At 52.8% G+C, this 15,427-nt stretch overlaps 1 protein-coding gene across 7 annotated transcripts in view; it reads right to left on the reverse strand.

The window, feature by feature from the left end:
* Positions 1-14,584, reverse strand: part of SEPTIN8 (septin 8) — a 29,447-nt gene extending 14,863 nt beyond the window's left edge. Inside the window, exons 1-2 of one of the 7 annotated variants that reach the window (XM_084763011.1) lie at positions 14,338-14,584; positions 1,811-1,931 (exon numbers count right to left, since the gene is read on the reverse strand). In XM_084763011.1, the coding sequence (XP_084619137.1) occupies positions 1,811-1,931; positions 14,338-14,367 (151 nt within the window). In that variant the 5' untranslated portion in view covers positions 14,368-14,584. The remainder of the gene's footprint in view (positions 1-1,810; positions 1,932-14,337) is intronic. The other 6 variants (XM_084763010.1, XM_084763009.1, XM_084763013.1 and 3 more) reach the window with 6 other exon arrangements.
* Positions 14,585-15,427: the final 843 nt, after the last annotated feature.

Raw genomic sequence — 15,427 nt, forward strand, 5'->3', positions numbered from 1 at the left:
TTTGATCGCCTGGGGCCCACACAGCAGGAGAGAACTGATTCCTCAACTTCCACCATCATGTGTTCCCTCAAATAAAATGAATTTTAAAAGGAGGGGAAGAAAGAGAAAGTAAAAAAGAAGCTGGGCAGTGGTGCACGCCTTTAATCCCAGCACTCAGGGAGGCAGAGGCAGGCAGATTGCTGTGAGTTTGAGGCCAGCCTGGTCTATAAATCAAGTCTAGGACAGTCAAGGCCACACAGAGAAACCCTGTCTTGAAAAACCAAAAAAGAAAAAAAGAAGAAAAAATCAGAAGAAAGAGTCATAAAGGAGGCCTTTGATGTAAGACATGGCTGAGCAAGGCATGTGACATTTCCAGGGAGTGGGGGAAAGGCAGCACCAGGCTATGGAGATGCCACTGGATGATGGCTTCAAAGGGACCAAGTGACGAAACACACAGCCTGTTCTGGCATCATCCTTCTTAGGCCAAGGCAGTCATGGGTCCACAGAATGGGACCTGAAACCATTGGTAGCCGGTCCCTGGAGCCTGGGCAGCCTCAGCTCCATGCAGTCTCCTTCCCAAGGAACACCTACAGAGGGCCTTGCAGTCTTTATGCCTCAGACACATGGAGCCCCGCTCCCGCCCCAGCAGGTTCTGTTCCAAAGTGAACTAGAGATTTAGCCTGACATCTGGAGGCAGAGCATGGTCTGGGCCACCACTGTATCCTTGTCACACAGTAAGAAGGAGAGAATTTTGGGTTTCTTGTTTGTTTGTTTGTTTGTTTTGGGTTTTTGAGACAGGGTTTCTCTGTGTAGTCCTGGCTGTCCTGGACTTGCTTTGTATACCAGGTTGGCCTCAAACTCACAGAGATCCACCTGCCTCTGCCTCCTGAGTGCTGGGATTAAATGCATGTGCCACCATGCCTGGTGAGAGGATTTATTTTTATTTATGTGTGTGTGTACCTATGTGTATGTGTGTCTATGAAAGCCAAAAAGAGGGTGTTAGGTTCCTTGAAACTTGATCTATAGGAAGTTGTGAGCCACCTGACATCAGAACTGGGAGGTCTAGCCCTCTGGAAAAACAGTTCTTAACCACTGAATTCCAACCATGTGAAAAGTATTTCAAATTTCTTTTATTTTTTTAATAATTTTTACTTTATTTTATTTTATGGGTATGGGTATTTTTCCTGCACACACTGATATGTGCACTACATACGTGCTGTGTGCAATGGATCCCCTGGAACTGGAGTTACAGAGAGGTATGAGCTGCCATGTGGGTGCTGGGAATTGAACCTGGGTCCTCTAGAAGAGCAGGCCTTACTCTTAACCACTGAGCCATCTCTCCAGCTCTGAAAAAATGTTTTTAAATAAATGAATGAACTGTGGGCTGGAGAGATGGCTCAGAGGTTAAAAGCACTGACTGCTCTTGCAGAGGTCCTGAGTTCAATTCCCAGAAACCTCATGGTGGCTCACAACCATCTATAATGTGATCGGATGCATACTGTATACATAATAAATAAAATTTTAAAAAAATTGAATGAACTGTGAATCTCAGGGTGAATGACTGTGAATCTTTATGATAAAGACCCATTTTTAGTGCTTAGACAGCATGGTCACGGGCCCACTTCTGTTTCCTCTTTGTGGCAACTCTGAGTCAGATCCTGGCTCTAGCCCTGTTCTTCTTGACCCTGGCAGAGGCAGGACCAATGCCTGAACTGAAGATCCCCCCCTCTGCCTGGGAACCCATCAGCCCCAGCTTGACAGGAGGCCAGCACAGCAGAGCACTGTCTCTGAGAAGTCTCATGCGTCCTCTGCCGATGGCCAGGCTACTTACCCACACAGAGAATGTTGAAGCTGAAGCCTTGAGTGACCGACTTGCTGACCAGCTGGTCAGGGAGGCTGTCGAAACCCACATGGCCGCCCAGGGACAGGCTCCTCGGCTCAGGCTCTGCGTTCTGCCAAGAAAAACACAGCCAGACAGTGAGCCCCCTGGGAAAAGGTGTGTCTGCATCAGACCAGCCCTGACCCTGGTGCCTGGGTTCTCAGCACAGCCCAGGACACATCTTGAAGGCACCAGGATCCCAGCTCCATGCCATGCTCCCTCAGAGGGGCCCCTGGGTCTCCTCCCCAACACTTTTGAGATGAACTGTCCTTGAACTTGCTATCCCATCTGTGGTCTCCAAAGTGGTCGAGAAGATGAGTGTGTGCCACCACACCCAGCTCCCTGATCTTTTCATTAAACAGGAACTCATGTCGTCCAAGACAGCCTTAAATTTGCTACATAGCCAAGAATCGCTTTCAGCTTCTCGTCCCTGCTTCCACCGCCTGCATGTGTGCCCCATGCCTGGTCAACCCCAGGGCTTTATGCATGTTAGCCAATCCCCAGCCCTTCCCTGGTTCTTAAAAGGACTGAGAGGCCCAGACTGGAGAGCATGTATATTCCAGTTCTGAGGAAGGGCCTTTCTTTCCCAGTCGTTCCCCCCCCCCCCCCACTGGGGTCCATCACAGGTCCCTCCCTGTCAGGCAGGGCTGGTGACCCTCCACAACTGCTTTCCACTGCTCAAATATCCAAAGCAGAGTCCCTGCTGGGACCTGCTTAGTCGAGCCAAGACTCTTGAGAGTGATGCAGGACTAGGGTTCAGCAGGCTTCTGCTCCCTGCTCAGTGGTGGTCTCCAGAGACCGAGCCACGACTGTTTAGAAAGAGGATGCTGGGAGAGAATGTGGAGCTCTGACCTCAGCAGAGATGGAGGCAGTAGGGCCTGAGAGCGCGGGGACCACTGCATTTGGATTGCAACACTATTAAGAGAAACGAAAAGGCCCGAAAAGAGGGTCAAGGCTGCACTCGACTTTGTGTGGACACTCTCTCTGGCTTCCCTGGGAGTGGTAGTAGATGTCACCCTGAGAGCAGGTTCCCATGTTGGGCAGCTCCTAGCTCCATGTTGGGCAGAAGCATGCCTCTTTCTCTCCCACCAAGAACAGGAAAACACAGTCTCCCCTGCACACAGCTCCAGAGTGGAGCTCTCAGCAGTGTCATGGCAAACCTTTTGTGAGCGTGGACACAACACAGTGGGCAAAGGAATCGGCGCCGGGTGGGGGGTGGGGGTGGGGGTGGGGTTAGATAGGAGGCCTTGTGGCTTCTGCTACCCAAGAGCTTTCTCAGTACCTGGACATCAGACCTTTGCGGCCACACTGTGCTGCCTTTGGCCTGGAGCTCTCTAGCCAGTCTGGCTTCTGGCACAAAAACCCAACGTGCTAATCATGCCTAAATATGCCTATAAGCATCCTAGGTCTTATGTGATCCTTCAACCAAAGACTCTTAGTGGAACCTATTTTTCACAATGACCCTTCCTCACCATGGCCATCCCCAGGGCACCATGTCCCAATCTACCCACTCAGGGTGTGTCCTCTTAGGGCCGCCTAGGTAACCTGACAAAGGGACACCAGGAAGCAAAAGGCCCTTTGCCTAGCATTCAGGCCTTCCCACCAGGCTCAATTCCAGCCCCACTGGTTACTTCTAAGTGTGTGTGTGTGTGTGTGTGTGTGTGTGTGTGTGTGTGTGTGTGTGTGTGTGTGTATTGGGAGGGTTGCCTTGGTTCGAGACAGGTCCAAGCTGGTTTTGAACTTGCTGTGCCAAGAATGACTTTGAACTTCTAATTCTCCTGCCTCCATCTCCCGAGTGCTGGAATCACAGGCACCTGCTGCCATACCTAGTTTTGTGCCACGCTGGCGATCACACCTGGGGTAGGTGAGCACGCTGCCAACTGAGCGGTGCCTACATTCCTCCTTCTTTCACGTTTATTTTATCTGTTTGTTAGTTAGTGGGGTAGGGGTGGGGCTCACACAGGCTACAGAGCTCCTGTAGGGGGTAAAAGGACAGTTTATCAGTTCTCTCCCTCCACCGCATGGATTCCAGGGATGGATTTAGGGCGGCAGCCTTGACAGCAAGTGCCCTTACACACTGGGCCCCCATCCCTTAGCCCCAAAGTCAGCCTTTTGAAGCCCCGGGCTCCCAGGGCTCTCTTCTTGCTGGCACCTGTCCCTAGCTGGCCCCTACACAGCACAGCAGGCCAGAACAGACAGTGGTCCTGTTTCCCGGCACAGAACCTTAACATTTTACGCATCCTGGTTCTCCACCTCCTCCCCCCACTTCAGGAAGATCGCCACAAGCTGGGGAAGCCATGTGCCCTAAGCTCCCCACCCCTGCCTGCTATGACACCACCGCTCGTTTTTAAGTTCACGAACCCCATCTAGAACTGCTGCCACGGTGGAGGTGTCGCCTGCCCACCTTACACACGACTTCATTACTCAGTCTTCCTTCCTGCTTAGGGCAGCCTGAGGATCAAACGCACGACAGAACAGCCCGGAGCTTATTTTTAGGTAAGACTGAAAAATCTCCAGAATTGAAGGCGTGCTGTGCTTGCGGAGAAGGCTGCGTATTTATTCATATTCTCCTTCCAAGGGTGACACAATCAGGATGCAATCCAACATCCTGTAGTCTGCCGCTGAAACTGACCAAGTCAGCTGTGTCTGGAAACCACACACACACACACACACACACACACACACCATAGCAGAGAACCTGAAAAAGAAGAAGAAAGGAAGGAAGGAAAGCTGGAAGGAAGGAAGGAAGGAAGGAAGGAAGGAAGGAAGGAAGGAAGAAGAGCAGGCCAGCCAGCCTATGCCTCACTTTCCCTAGCTTTCTTAGAATTCTGGCCTCCAGAGGCTAAAAGCAGCACTGAGGATCGCACAAGCCCACCTACCTAGGCTTAGCAGCCCTGCCGGCCCTTCCCTCACACAACATGGCGCTCTCTGTCTCTCTCTCTCTCTCTCTGTGGCACTGTGTGGAGGGCGAGGAGATCATCATCCCCAAGTTATTGCCCAGGCTGCACTGTCTACCCAGGACCATCAAGGACCAGACTGGCTGTCATCTCTGGTGCGCCTACATACCGAGAGAAATGGCTACTGCATTGGCAGAGATAGCGTCCTTCCCTGTTCTCAGGACACTGATGTGACCTTCTGGCTTTACTGAGGGATGACTCTCACTAATGCCAGCCCTTCCTGATCACACATTTGGCATCAATAACTCGTGACCCAAAATGTCCTACTTACTGCAAAGTGTCACCCTCCCCTCAGACGCTTGCAAGCCTGAGCATTCGTAGCCCAGGAAGAACTAGTATCACCCGAGGCGTCCCCTACAGGATGGCAATGACCAGGACTCAGAATATCAGGTCTCCTGATGGGTAGCAGCCCTGACACTTCGTGATAGCCAATCACCATGATGCCAAAGCACATTATGATCATCTAAGGGGCTAGCCTAAGACTAAAGCTCCCTCCCACAGGGCAGCCAGGCCAAGAAAATGCCAGAGCAGCTAGGGAGCTCCTTCTGTATGGGTCTAGCCTATGTCCCTAGCTGAGGAGAACCTTAGCTTAGCATGGTGGTTGAGGCTGCCTTGACTGCCAGTCTCCACAACAATGCATGTGAAAGGACAGGAGAGAGTAGGGAGACCCAGGAAACTACAAGAAGGGGCAAGGAAGGCCAGGCATCTGAGCTTACAGCCTCAGAGTAGAACGGAGGTCACCTGCCACTCGTTGAGAACAGCTGTGTACAAAGTGAACCTAAGACCTACACAGTCAGTGTTTCCCCACGTGTGGCACTAAGCAGGAGCCAGCCCAGCAGGGCTGGAGAACAGAAACAATCCCTTAGCCAAAGCACTACTTCTGTTGCACTCGGAAGGCTCCCGATCCATCACAGTCAGTCATCACCAGACACATCATCTGCTATGCGGCAGGCACGGGGACAGCCACCAGTGAGAAGGTGAGGGCACTACATCCTTGACTCCAGGCTTGTTCTAAACTCAAGCGCCATAGAGGGCAGGGAGGCACCATAAATGGCCAAAGAGGATCAATATAGCAAGGCTGGTGACCACCACAGTTACAGCTAATACTTATGAGCTCTAAAATATACAGCTTCCATCTTACTCCACGCAGCAGCTCCATGAGGCTGGCTGCAGCACGGTCTCCGCCGTACAGAGGAGACCACTGGGACACTGTGAGACAGTCATTTACAGGAGGCCATGCTGTTTAGGATCTGAGTGGAGACAGCATGATGGGAAGACTTACACTCTGGCCACCTGACTCTGGTTGAAAGGCAGCGGCTGATATGGTCAAGTGTAGAAGCCTTCCAGAGAGAGGTGGAAATGGCAGAGCCCTTGCTCCATCCTCAGACATGACCCAGGGTAGCCACAGGTCTGGGTTACAGTCAGCTGTGGGAATGCAGGTCTACTGTGGCCAAATCTGATTTCCCCCTAAGAGAACCAGGCAGGCCACGGCAACACAGGCAATCCCAATGTTAAGGAGGCCGAGGGAGGATGATCCAGGAGTTCAAAGTCAGCCTGAACTACACAGAGAGACCCTGTCTCAAAACACAAACAAGCCGGGTGTTTGGTGGCACACACCTTTAATTCCAGCACTTGGGGAGGCAGAGGCCTTTTTGAGTTTGAGGTCAGCCTGGTCTACAAAGTGAGTTCCAGGACAGCTAAGGCTACACAGAGAAACCTTGTCTCAAAAAACAAAACCAAGGCCAGGCGTGGTGGCACAAGCCTTTAATCCCAGCACTCGGGAGGCAGAGGCAGGTGGATCGCTGTGAGTTCTAGGCCAGCCTGGTCTACAAAGCGGGTCCAGGACAGCCAAGGCTACACAGAAAGAGACTGTCTTGAAAGACAAAAACACTACAAACAAGTCACCAATGGTTGGCACACCAGTAGCAGATGCTGAAGAAGCTACGGCAGGAGGATTGTGGTTTCCAGGCTAGCCTGGACTACCGAGGCCTGGGGATGTAGCTCAGTGGTAAAGCAGCCTCCTAACCATCTATACGGCCTCAATTTCTACCCTTAGTACCTCCCCCCAAACAGAACAAAGTGAAAAGGAAGGAAAAGATGTCCAACACTAACAATAAGTAGAGACGGTGACACACACCTGTAATCTCAGCACTGAGATGCAAAGGCAGGAGAATCAGGAATTCAAGGCTATCCTTAGGCACTTGAGGACAGCCTGGGCTACGTGAGATCTTGTCTCAAAAAAGAAAGATGTGAAAAGGAAAAAGAAGCCGGGCAGTGGTGGCGCATGCCTTTAATCCCAGCACTCAGGAGGCAGAGGCAGGCGGATTGCTGTGAATTTGAGGCCAGCCTGGTCTACAAAGTGAGTCCAGGACAGCCAAGACTACACAGAGAAACCCTGTCTTGAAAAAGCAAAAAGAAAAAGAAAAAGAAAAAAGATGAGCCTACTGGGCACAATACGGTGTTTTGGCATTTTGAAGAACGATCTAGGCCAAAGGCATTACTGTGCAGGCTAGTCTGGTAAAGAGATCGGGGAGATGATGTGTCCACTCCATCCTGGAGGTCGGGAAACTCTTCCATGAGGATGAGCCTTTAGGTTGGCAAGCCCTAGGCAGGGGTAGATCCTGCTGACTCCAGCCCTTTTCATTATCCAGCAACCTAGGGTACCCACTAGGAGCTTTAAACATCTTCAAAGACCCCCTGGGCAGAGAGAGAGAGTTGGCAGCTTGGAGATCTGCACACAATAAGAAACTCCACGGGGCCAAGATGCCCTCTTTAATCACTAACAAGCTCCTGGATCCTGAGCCAAGCCCCGGGTTTCTACGTCATCCTTTCTTTGGCACATCAGAGAAAACAACCAAATAAGAAATGCCATCCTGCATGCCTGGCCATCCAGAACAAAACAGAGGACTTTGTTTATTATACAGCCCAGTGGGTAACTGGGACATCCCTCTCTCGGTCCGGAACCGCTCTGTCTGAACCCTCGGGATCAGCCCTGATTGACAGACACGAGGAACTGCCCGTTTTTACCAAGCATCGAGGTGGCATCTAGGGAGAAATCAGGTCTCACAGCTTGCTCCCACACCAAAACAGACTATCCACAGAGACTGAAAATCTCCTGAGGTACCCACACCAACAAGACTGGCCAAGCTGAGGATGAATAAAGAACCCCAAACCAATCAGAGCAGACACACCATCTAAGAAGTGGGGTTCCTGAATCCTGGGCGCAGAGCAGCTCCCTTGATGCCAGGCCTTCCGCACACTTCTCTAGAACCTTGGTTTCTGAACACATCTGTTGCCTTGTTCCTGTGCCTAGTATCTGCTGGCCTCCTAGATTACCTTAGGGCTTAAAATTCAGCCGGCTTTACCCCCCTGTTCATCTCAAGGCATCCTGGGGTACACCCTCCTGAGAACACAAGCCCCGGGGAAGAAGGCCCTGAGCAATGGAGCCCCGGAACCACTGTCCCACTGGGAGCCTCCTCCACCCATGCTCCTGGCACAAAGCAACTTCAGCCCCTCCTAAGCAGCCTAGGCCTTAAAAATAGCCGGAGCAGAGGCCTCAGGCCAGAACTGGGGTCTTAAGTACAACTGTCCTTGAACCCAAGAGGAATCCTAGGAATTTTCCCAGGAAAGGCTTAGGCTCTGGTCCCAGGATTCCAAGCAAGCTTCTAAACCCAGGTCAGAGGTCACGGGAAATTACTGAAAGGTTGTATGTGGGAGGGCAAAGACAGAGAAGCTGTTATCCTCTACCTAAGGAGAACAGAAGCGAGACACACCTGCCCTCAATCCAGAGGACATCTGGGCCAGAGAGAGTCTGTCTTCTGCAGCAGCAACGGAACACCTGGAAGGAAGATGCAAACCCACGGCACCCTTCATGGAGCTACCATGGTGGCCCACATGGTCAACTGCGGGGGGTCACTCTCACTGGGCCAGTTGTTCCCTACACTCTGTAGGAAGACCAGGTTCTCCCTGGGCCCCAGCACTTGGCCCTTTGCTTCTCTGCCCAGGACGATTTCTCCCTCTTCCTACTGCCAGGCTGCAGCTCACCAACCAGGGATGCTTTGGTTCACACTTCTACCAAAAGCGGGTTTCCAAGAAAGGAAAAAACACCGTCCCTGGACCATGCCTGTCCCTGCTACCCACAAGGCCTGGGACACAGACTCTTCCTTAGGCTTTGATGTGTGTTGCTGGAGGAAGGGGAAATGTTCCATCCTGCCACTGCACATATGGAGCGCTCTGCACGGCAGCTCCAGACCTCCACTTGGCTAGGGACAGACTCTAGGGGCAGCCACCACTGTCTGCCAATGGGGAAAGCCACAAGTGGTCCAACCTCATTCAGAGAAGGAGGCAGCATTTCTTCATGAATGAAACACCAGCCTTGGAATGGGGAACATGGTCTCTAAAATGCCCCTGCCTTGTCTACCACCACAGGATGATGGTGCTGGTGAGTACCAGAGAGGTACCTTAGCACCAACATGACCAGAAGTGGCTATGGAGGCACAGCTATGTATCTCTGCCGCCCATTCACCCCAGAAGCAGACACAAGGGGTCTTCTTTGTCCCTGAGGAGAATTCTGGGTCCATCCCACAACTCCCCCTAAAGCCCAGGTTCCCCCAGTGGCCCACAGCCCAGAGAGCACGATCAGAGATGGGCTCTTACTTCCTCTGGTTCTGTCCCTCTAACTTGGTTCTGTCAAAAAGCCTACTATGGGGGCTGGAGAGATGGCTCAGAGGTTATGAGCACTGATTGTTCTTTCAGAGGTCCCGAGTTCAATTCCCAGCAACCACATGGTGGCTCACAACCATCTATAATGTGATCTAATGCCCTCTTCTGCCATGCAGGCAGAGCATTGTATACATAATAAACAAACAAACAAACAAATAAATAAATATTTAAAAGCCTACTGTGTACCTGGAAGCCACTAGTCCTAAGAATACCCAATTTGCCCCCAAAGCAAACAGAGCAACTGTAGCTACTGCTAAGAAGCTCCCGCCATGTCCTCTGCTGCTTCTTCCCGACTAGGCTTTTTTACATGCGCCCCAAGGATGCACACAACTCCCACAGAAGCTAATAGAGACCAGCCCAGCTCCCCCAGTCGGGCATTCTGACTCTTGGAGACACCCCTTTGCATGCTTGAGGGGAGCACATGTGTCTCCTTCCTGCCTATCCAGCTCCACATCTGGTGGTCCAGAAAGCCAGTGCATTGTAGGATGTGGCGGGGGCTCCCAAGACCCTCAAGGCAGTACTGAAAAAGGAAGCTGAAGAGGCCCTGGGAGACACCTGGAGGCCAGCTGGCCCTCGCTTCTTTGCTCTGTCATCCTGCAGCTGGGGCATGGCCCCAAGGAAGCTGGGCCTCAGCCATACAGACATCCTGCGTAGTTACCGTCCCAAACACAGACCGACCACTACCTACTTCATCCTAGGGCTCAAAAGTCGATCACCTCAAGGGGTCCTCATGGACAATGGGCCCATCTTTGATTGGCCAGCAGCCAGAATCTGCTTCCTCACCCAACCTCAGCTTGCTGACATGAAAAAGACAATGAACGGGCTGGCCATGGTGGCACACGCCTTTAATCCCAGCACTCAGGAGGCAGAGGCTGGCAGATCGCTGTGAGTTCGAGGCCAGCCTGGTCTACAAAGTGAGTCTAGGACAGACAAGGCTACACAGAGAAACCCTGACTCAAAAAAAAAAAAAAACCAAATAAATAAATAAACAAGAAAGAAAAAGAAAAAACAAAAACGACAATGAGCATGAAGCATCCATTGCCCTCCCTGCCATCCAAAGCTTTTGGACAAGCCCTGAGTTCTCCGCCTCCTCTTACCTTCCTTGGCACTGTGGTCAGTGCCATCCTCTCCCTTCCTGCCTCAAGCAGCCTGTACTCGGATGCTCCCTTGGTCCATCAATACTTTCTCACCAGACTCATAGCTCTGTTCCATTCCATAAGGTCCCAGGAAGGTTGGTCCCCTAGTGTGGTAGGGAGGGAAGAGAGGAAGGAAGCAAAGGGCACCCCTACCTCCTGGAGAAAGGTGTAGAGTTGTGGCTTTGCCTGTGGCATTCATATGTGACCCCTCAATGCTAGCCCCAGGGAGCCACCCAGACCCTTTTCTGCTCAGCTATTGGCTGTCCAGAAAGGCTCGGCAAGGTTATTGGACATTTTCACAGGATAGGGAGATCCCAGGGGACAGGGGTCTTGAGTCACACTTGCTTGGGTGAGAAGGCTGCTCCCACACCCCTAGCTTCAGGACTAACTAGGCACTCCTTGGATAGCATGCTTGTTGGGGAAGTGTCAAGATTACAGGGGTGACAACGGATGTAACAGATGGTGCCTAGGATAAAGCAGAGATGGGGGGGTAAGTGACTGGCTGGGAAGAATGCCAAGTATGAGGCAGCCTCACGTTTTTCCCCCTCTCCCCCGCACATCTTCACTTCGCTGGGGACCTACCGGGTCCCTCAGCTAGGAGTCTGGACCTTGCTCCATTAGACGCCGACAGGAAAGTCACAGGAGCTGGTCAGGAGAGTGAACCTCGGAGTCGGAGACCAAGAAACAAGAGAGGGACCTCAAGAGTGTGGCAGGAGTCCGACGGCCCAAGGAGGGCCAAGAGATGACAGAGCCTGCTGAGGGCTGTCCCCACCTACATATACAACAGCCAGGAACTTAAGGCCGAGCAGGACCCAGTCAGGGGTCAGAGATGTGGGGCCAGCAGGATGACTGCAGGTGAGGGAGGGCATCTGCTGCCAAACCTGACAGCTTAAATTACATCCTAGGACTCATAGGATGAAAGAAAGACTGGAAAGTTGCCCTCCAACCTCCACAGGCACACGATCACACATACATACCTGTGTACATACATTCTTAGATACACGTAACAAATAAATAAAATAGAATGAAGGTAGCCCTATGGTGTGTGCACCGTGCTGGGAAGAGTAGGTCAAGATACCAATACACTGCCAGGCATGGTAGCGCATGCCTTCAGTCCCAGTGCTTGGGAAACAGAAGCAGGCAGATAGATCTCTGTGAGTTCGAGGCCAGCCTGTTCTACAGAGCGGGTTCCAGGACAGTCAGGACTAGGTAGAGATACTTTGACTCAAAAACAAAAAAAATACTAACACACCTCCATCTCAAAGTAAGTCGTTGTGTGTTCATTTTTTTTTTTCCTTCTGCCAGGCAGCACAGGGTACTGAACTGAGAATTCTGACACAAGTTAAGTTTTCCACTCCTGAGCTACAGGCCTTCTGTGTGATCTTGTAGGCTCCAGACTAAGACAGTTTTCAGGTCCTCAGGAGCTGGGTCTGACCACCTCTGCACTAACCTGAGAGGCAGTGGATACCTGCCACAGTGCCACCAACCCTTGCAGCTGGTGAAATATCCAGCATGTCTCCAATAGGCCAAAGGCTACAGTTAACCTTCAAAAAGCTCTGTAAGGAGTCAGTATGGTTATGCACAAGATAAGGGAGGAAATTACCTTCCCAGGATGACAAGGAAGGGAGGAAAGAGACCAGACTTCTAAATCCCGGCCAAACTCCACCCAGCATCTCCACCCAAATCCAATCCCATCCCAGCCTCCCAGGAGGCTGATGGCCCAGAAGGTGAGGAAGGCATCCGTCCTAGTGTAGCCATCATACACTAAGCAAGGCCCCAGGTTTCCAGCTGCACTGTCCCCGCCACCCCCCCCCCTCGTGCTTTGACCTACTATGGGGGTAATATGAAGGCTTCCAACAAAAATGATCCAAGAGCAAACAGAGGCGAGGACCTCCCAAGGCACAGCTGGACAGTGTGGCCGCTCAGCAGGCCGTCTGAGGCTATCTCTGGCCACAGTGGTGGCAGGCGGAGCAAGCAGGCGAACACGTCCCCTCCTGCCATCTCACACATGGCTGGGTATTTCCCAAGTCCTTATCACGGCTCTGACACCACTCAAGTACTTCGCCTGCATTCCGCACAACTCTACGAGGGCAGAGACTGTTTTCTCTCACTGTAGAGATGAGAACACTGAGGGTTAAAGAGCTTGCCAGATGTCCCATGACCAACAAGTGGCATCTCCAGGAATCCTCTCAGGCCACTAATGCCAGTTGCTCGACACATACTCTCTCGTCTGGGCAAGATCAACTGTTAAGACAAACCTCTGACCTCAGAACAAACCCAGACATAACCTTCTGGTCAGCTAAGCACAGAAAATGGAGCGCGTGCGCACACACACACACACACACACACACACACACACACACACACACATCACTTGGTCTCCATCGACTGGGCAGGTTTATAAGGACTCGGCTGTTTTCCTGCAGTACATAAATTCCATTTTACAGCCACAGGAGTGAAGTGGAGCTTGGTTTGGCCAGGCCTCCGCATCTGCTCTCCATGCAGTCAAACTTACTTACCAGACAGACAGCCCCCCCTTCCCAAGGAGCACAGAACACACCAATCTACACATTATGAAACCAAGAGCTCTAGCTTTGTTATACATATCCCCCAAAGACCAACAAATGTATTTTCAGATTAAAGAGGAAATTTGCATATATAAATTCAGATGGCAGTATTTATAGCATAAATTACATAAGTTCTGGCTCCTTTATTTAGCCCCAGAACCAATTCGTTATCGGTCACACATTCAGAATTCTCCGTCCTTCCAACAGCCCTAAGCCCTAAGCCCTCCTCCACCTCCTCCCTCCCTTCCCCTCCTCCCCTTCCAGCCGACCAGGGCCTCACATGCTGGCAAGAGGACACAGCTTCCTTCACTGTCACAGCCTAGTCTCCCAGACACACCCAAATCCAGCCTTAGACACCGAGAGAGTGCAGACAACCCCCCCCAAAAGGCCTCCCTCCGTGTGCTAGGGCCTGGCTCAAGTCCACAGACACCCGTGTTAGGACCACCAAGTGACGTCAACCCAGAGGAAGGCAGACCCTGACTGGGGCCCAAACAAACACTCAATGGGGTTTAGATCTGGAATCAGTTCAGCTCCTGGGAATGGCTGCCGCAGACAGAGCCTACCACTGAGGCCCTGGACCTGTCTGGAGTCGCATCCAGGATCTACGGTGAGGGTAGTGGGGTCGTGGAGGAGATGAACAGCAAGCCCCGGTTTTTCCGGACCAAAGTCTGCAACTCCCCTGAGCTCTTTCGCGAGTGTGTGTGTGTGTGTGTGTGTGTGTGTGTGTGTGTGTGTGTGTGTGTTGGGGATGAAAAATCCCTGGATCCCTGGGGCTCCATCCTCACTCTTTGCACCCAGCTAAGAGCAACTGCGTGGCTAAGGCAAGTCCCCAGAGGTGCAGGAACACCCTAGGAGAGTTGGGGGAGTCTGGGATCCTCCCCTCTGGACACGAGTCTGTTTTCACACCTGCCCAGAGCCGCCCAGGTCTTGGCTTCCACCACCACCCCCCCAAAAGGAGTTTACGTCGCGCGAAGCCTGACACTCCGAGACCCCCTCCCGGGGTTAGCTCCGGAGTCCCCGGGTTCGAGGCCCCGCCGCGCGGTACTGACAGCCCGCCTCGCGCCCCCTCCCTCGCCCCAGCGCGCCACTGGCCTCACCGAGATGCGTTCCAGGTCGGTGGCCGCCATGGTGAGCTGCGCACCGGGCGGGCGGGCTGCGGGGAGCGCCGGAGCCGCGGTGAGGACGAGCGGGTTGCGGGACGCGCTCCGCCCGGGCGGCTGCGGCTGAATGGATTCAATATGGCCACTTCCTGGAAACTCCCCTTGGCGGCGGCGGCGGGAGAAGCCGCGGAGCCGGCCCCGCCCCCGCCCGCGGGACCGGCCTCCCTACCCCGCTCGGCCCCAGCGCAGCGCGCTCCCCGCGGCTGGGACCGACCGGGGGTCTCCGCGGCTTAGCAGGAGGTACTAGCTGCGGGTGCTGCTGGGACTTGTAGTCTGCAGAGTAGGGGGTCTCGAACTGCCACGTCTGGGGGGCCCCCGGGGTCGCTTCCTGAGGCCTGCTGCGTGTCCCTGGGAAGCTGCATTAGTGCACAGCGCAGAGGGGTGCTATGTGCGCCGTGGGGGTTCTGCCTTCAAGCTGACTGTCCCTACTGGAACCTGCAAATACACTGGAACCACCAGCAGGAGGGTTTATTTGCTGCGGGTCCTGGAGAGGCCCCCTCAGCATCCGTCCCACCTGATGCTCTAAGTCGGAGCTAGGGCGGGAACCCTGGGCTGGACCGGTGCGTCCGGCCAGGCAGCCTTTGGCTCCTTGCGCAATGATGAACCGGAGAAAGATGCAGTTTGGGAGGCAGAGCTCGACCATCTATCTACGTAGCATATTGCTAGTGATCCCCACCCTGCCTGTCCCACGAGTTTGGAGTTATGTCATTATGCAGAGAGGACCTTGATTCTCACAGCTCGCGCATCTTCTTCACCAACCACACCACTCCAAAAATGTGCACAAATGTCTCAAGGGGCTCAGTAATCTTTTTCAGTGACTACAAGATCCAGCTTGCCCCGTCTTCCTTTCCCCGCCTTTCTGGTCTCCCTGATAGTAAGGCAAATTTTGCCTCTGTCTCCCCCAATTCCCACGAATGTGTACCCCCGCCCCCAATATCTTCTTGAGAAACAACTCTGTCCTCCCACTCAGTGGAAACTTGTATTTATCTGCTGGAGTTCTCTGGAGACCGCATCTGATCTTGGCACA

Source organism: Acomys minous, assembly GCF_964271855.1.
Source record: "Acomys minous genome assembly, chromosome: 16".
Taxonomy (NCBI): Eukaryota; Metazoa; Chordata; class Mammalia; order Rodentia; family Muridae; genus Acomys; species Acomys minous.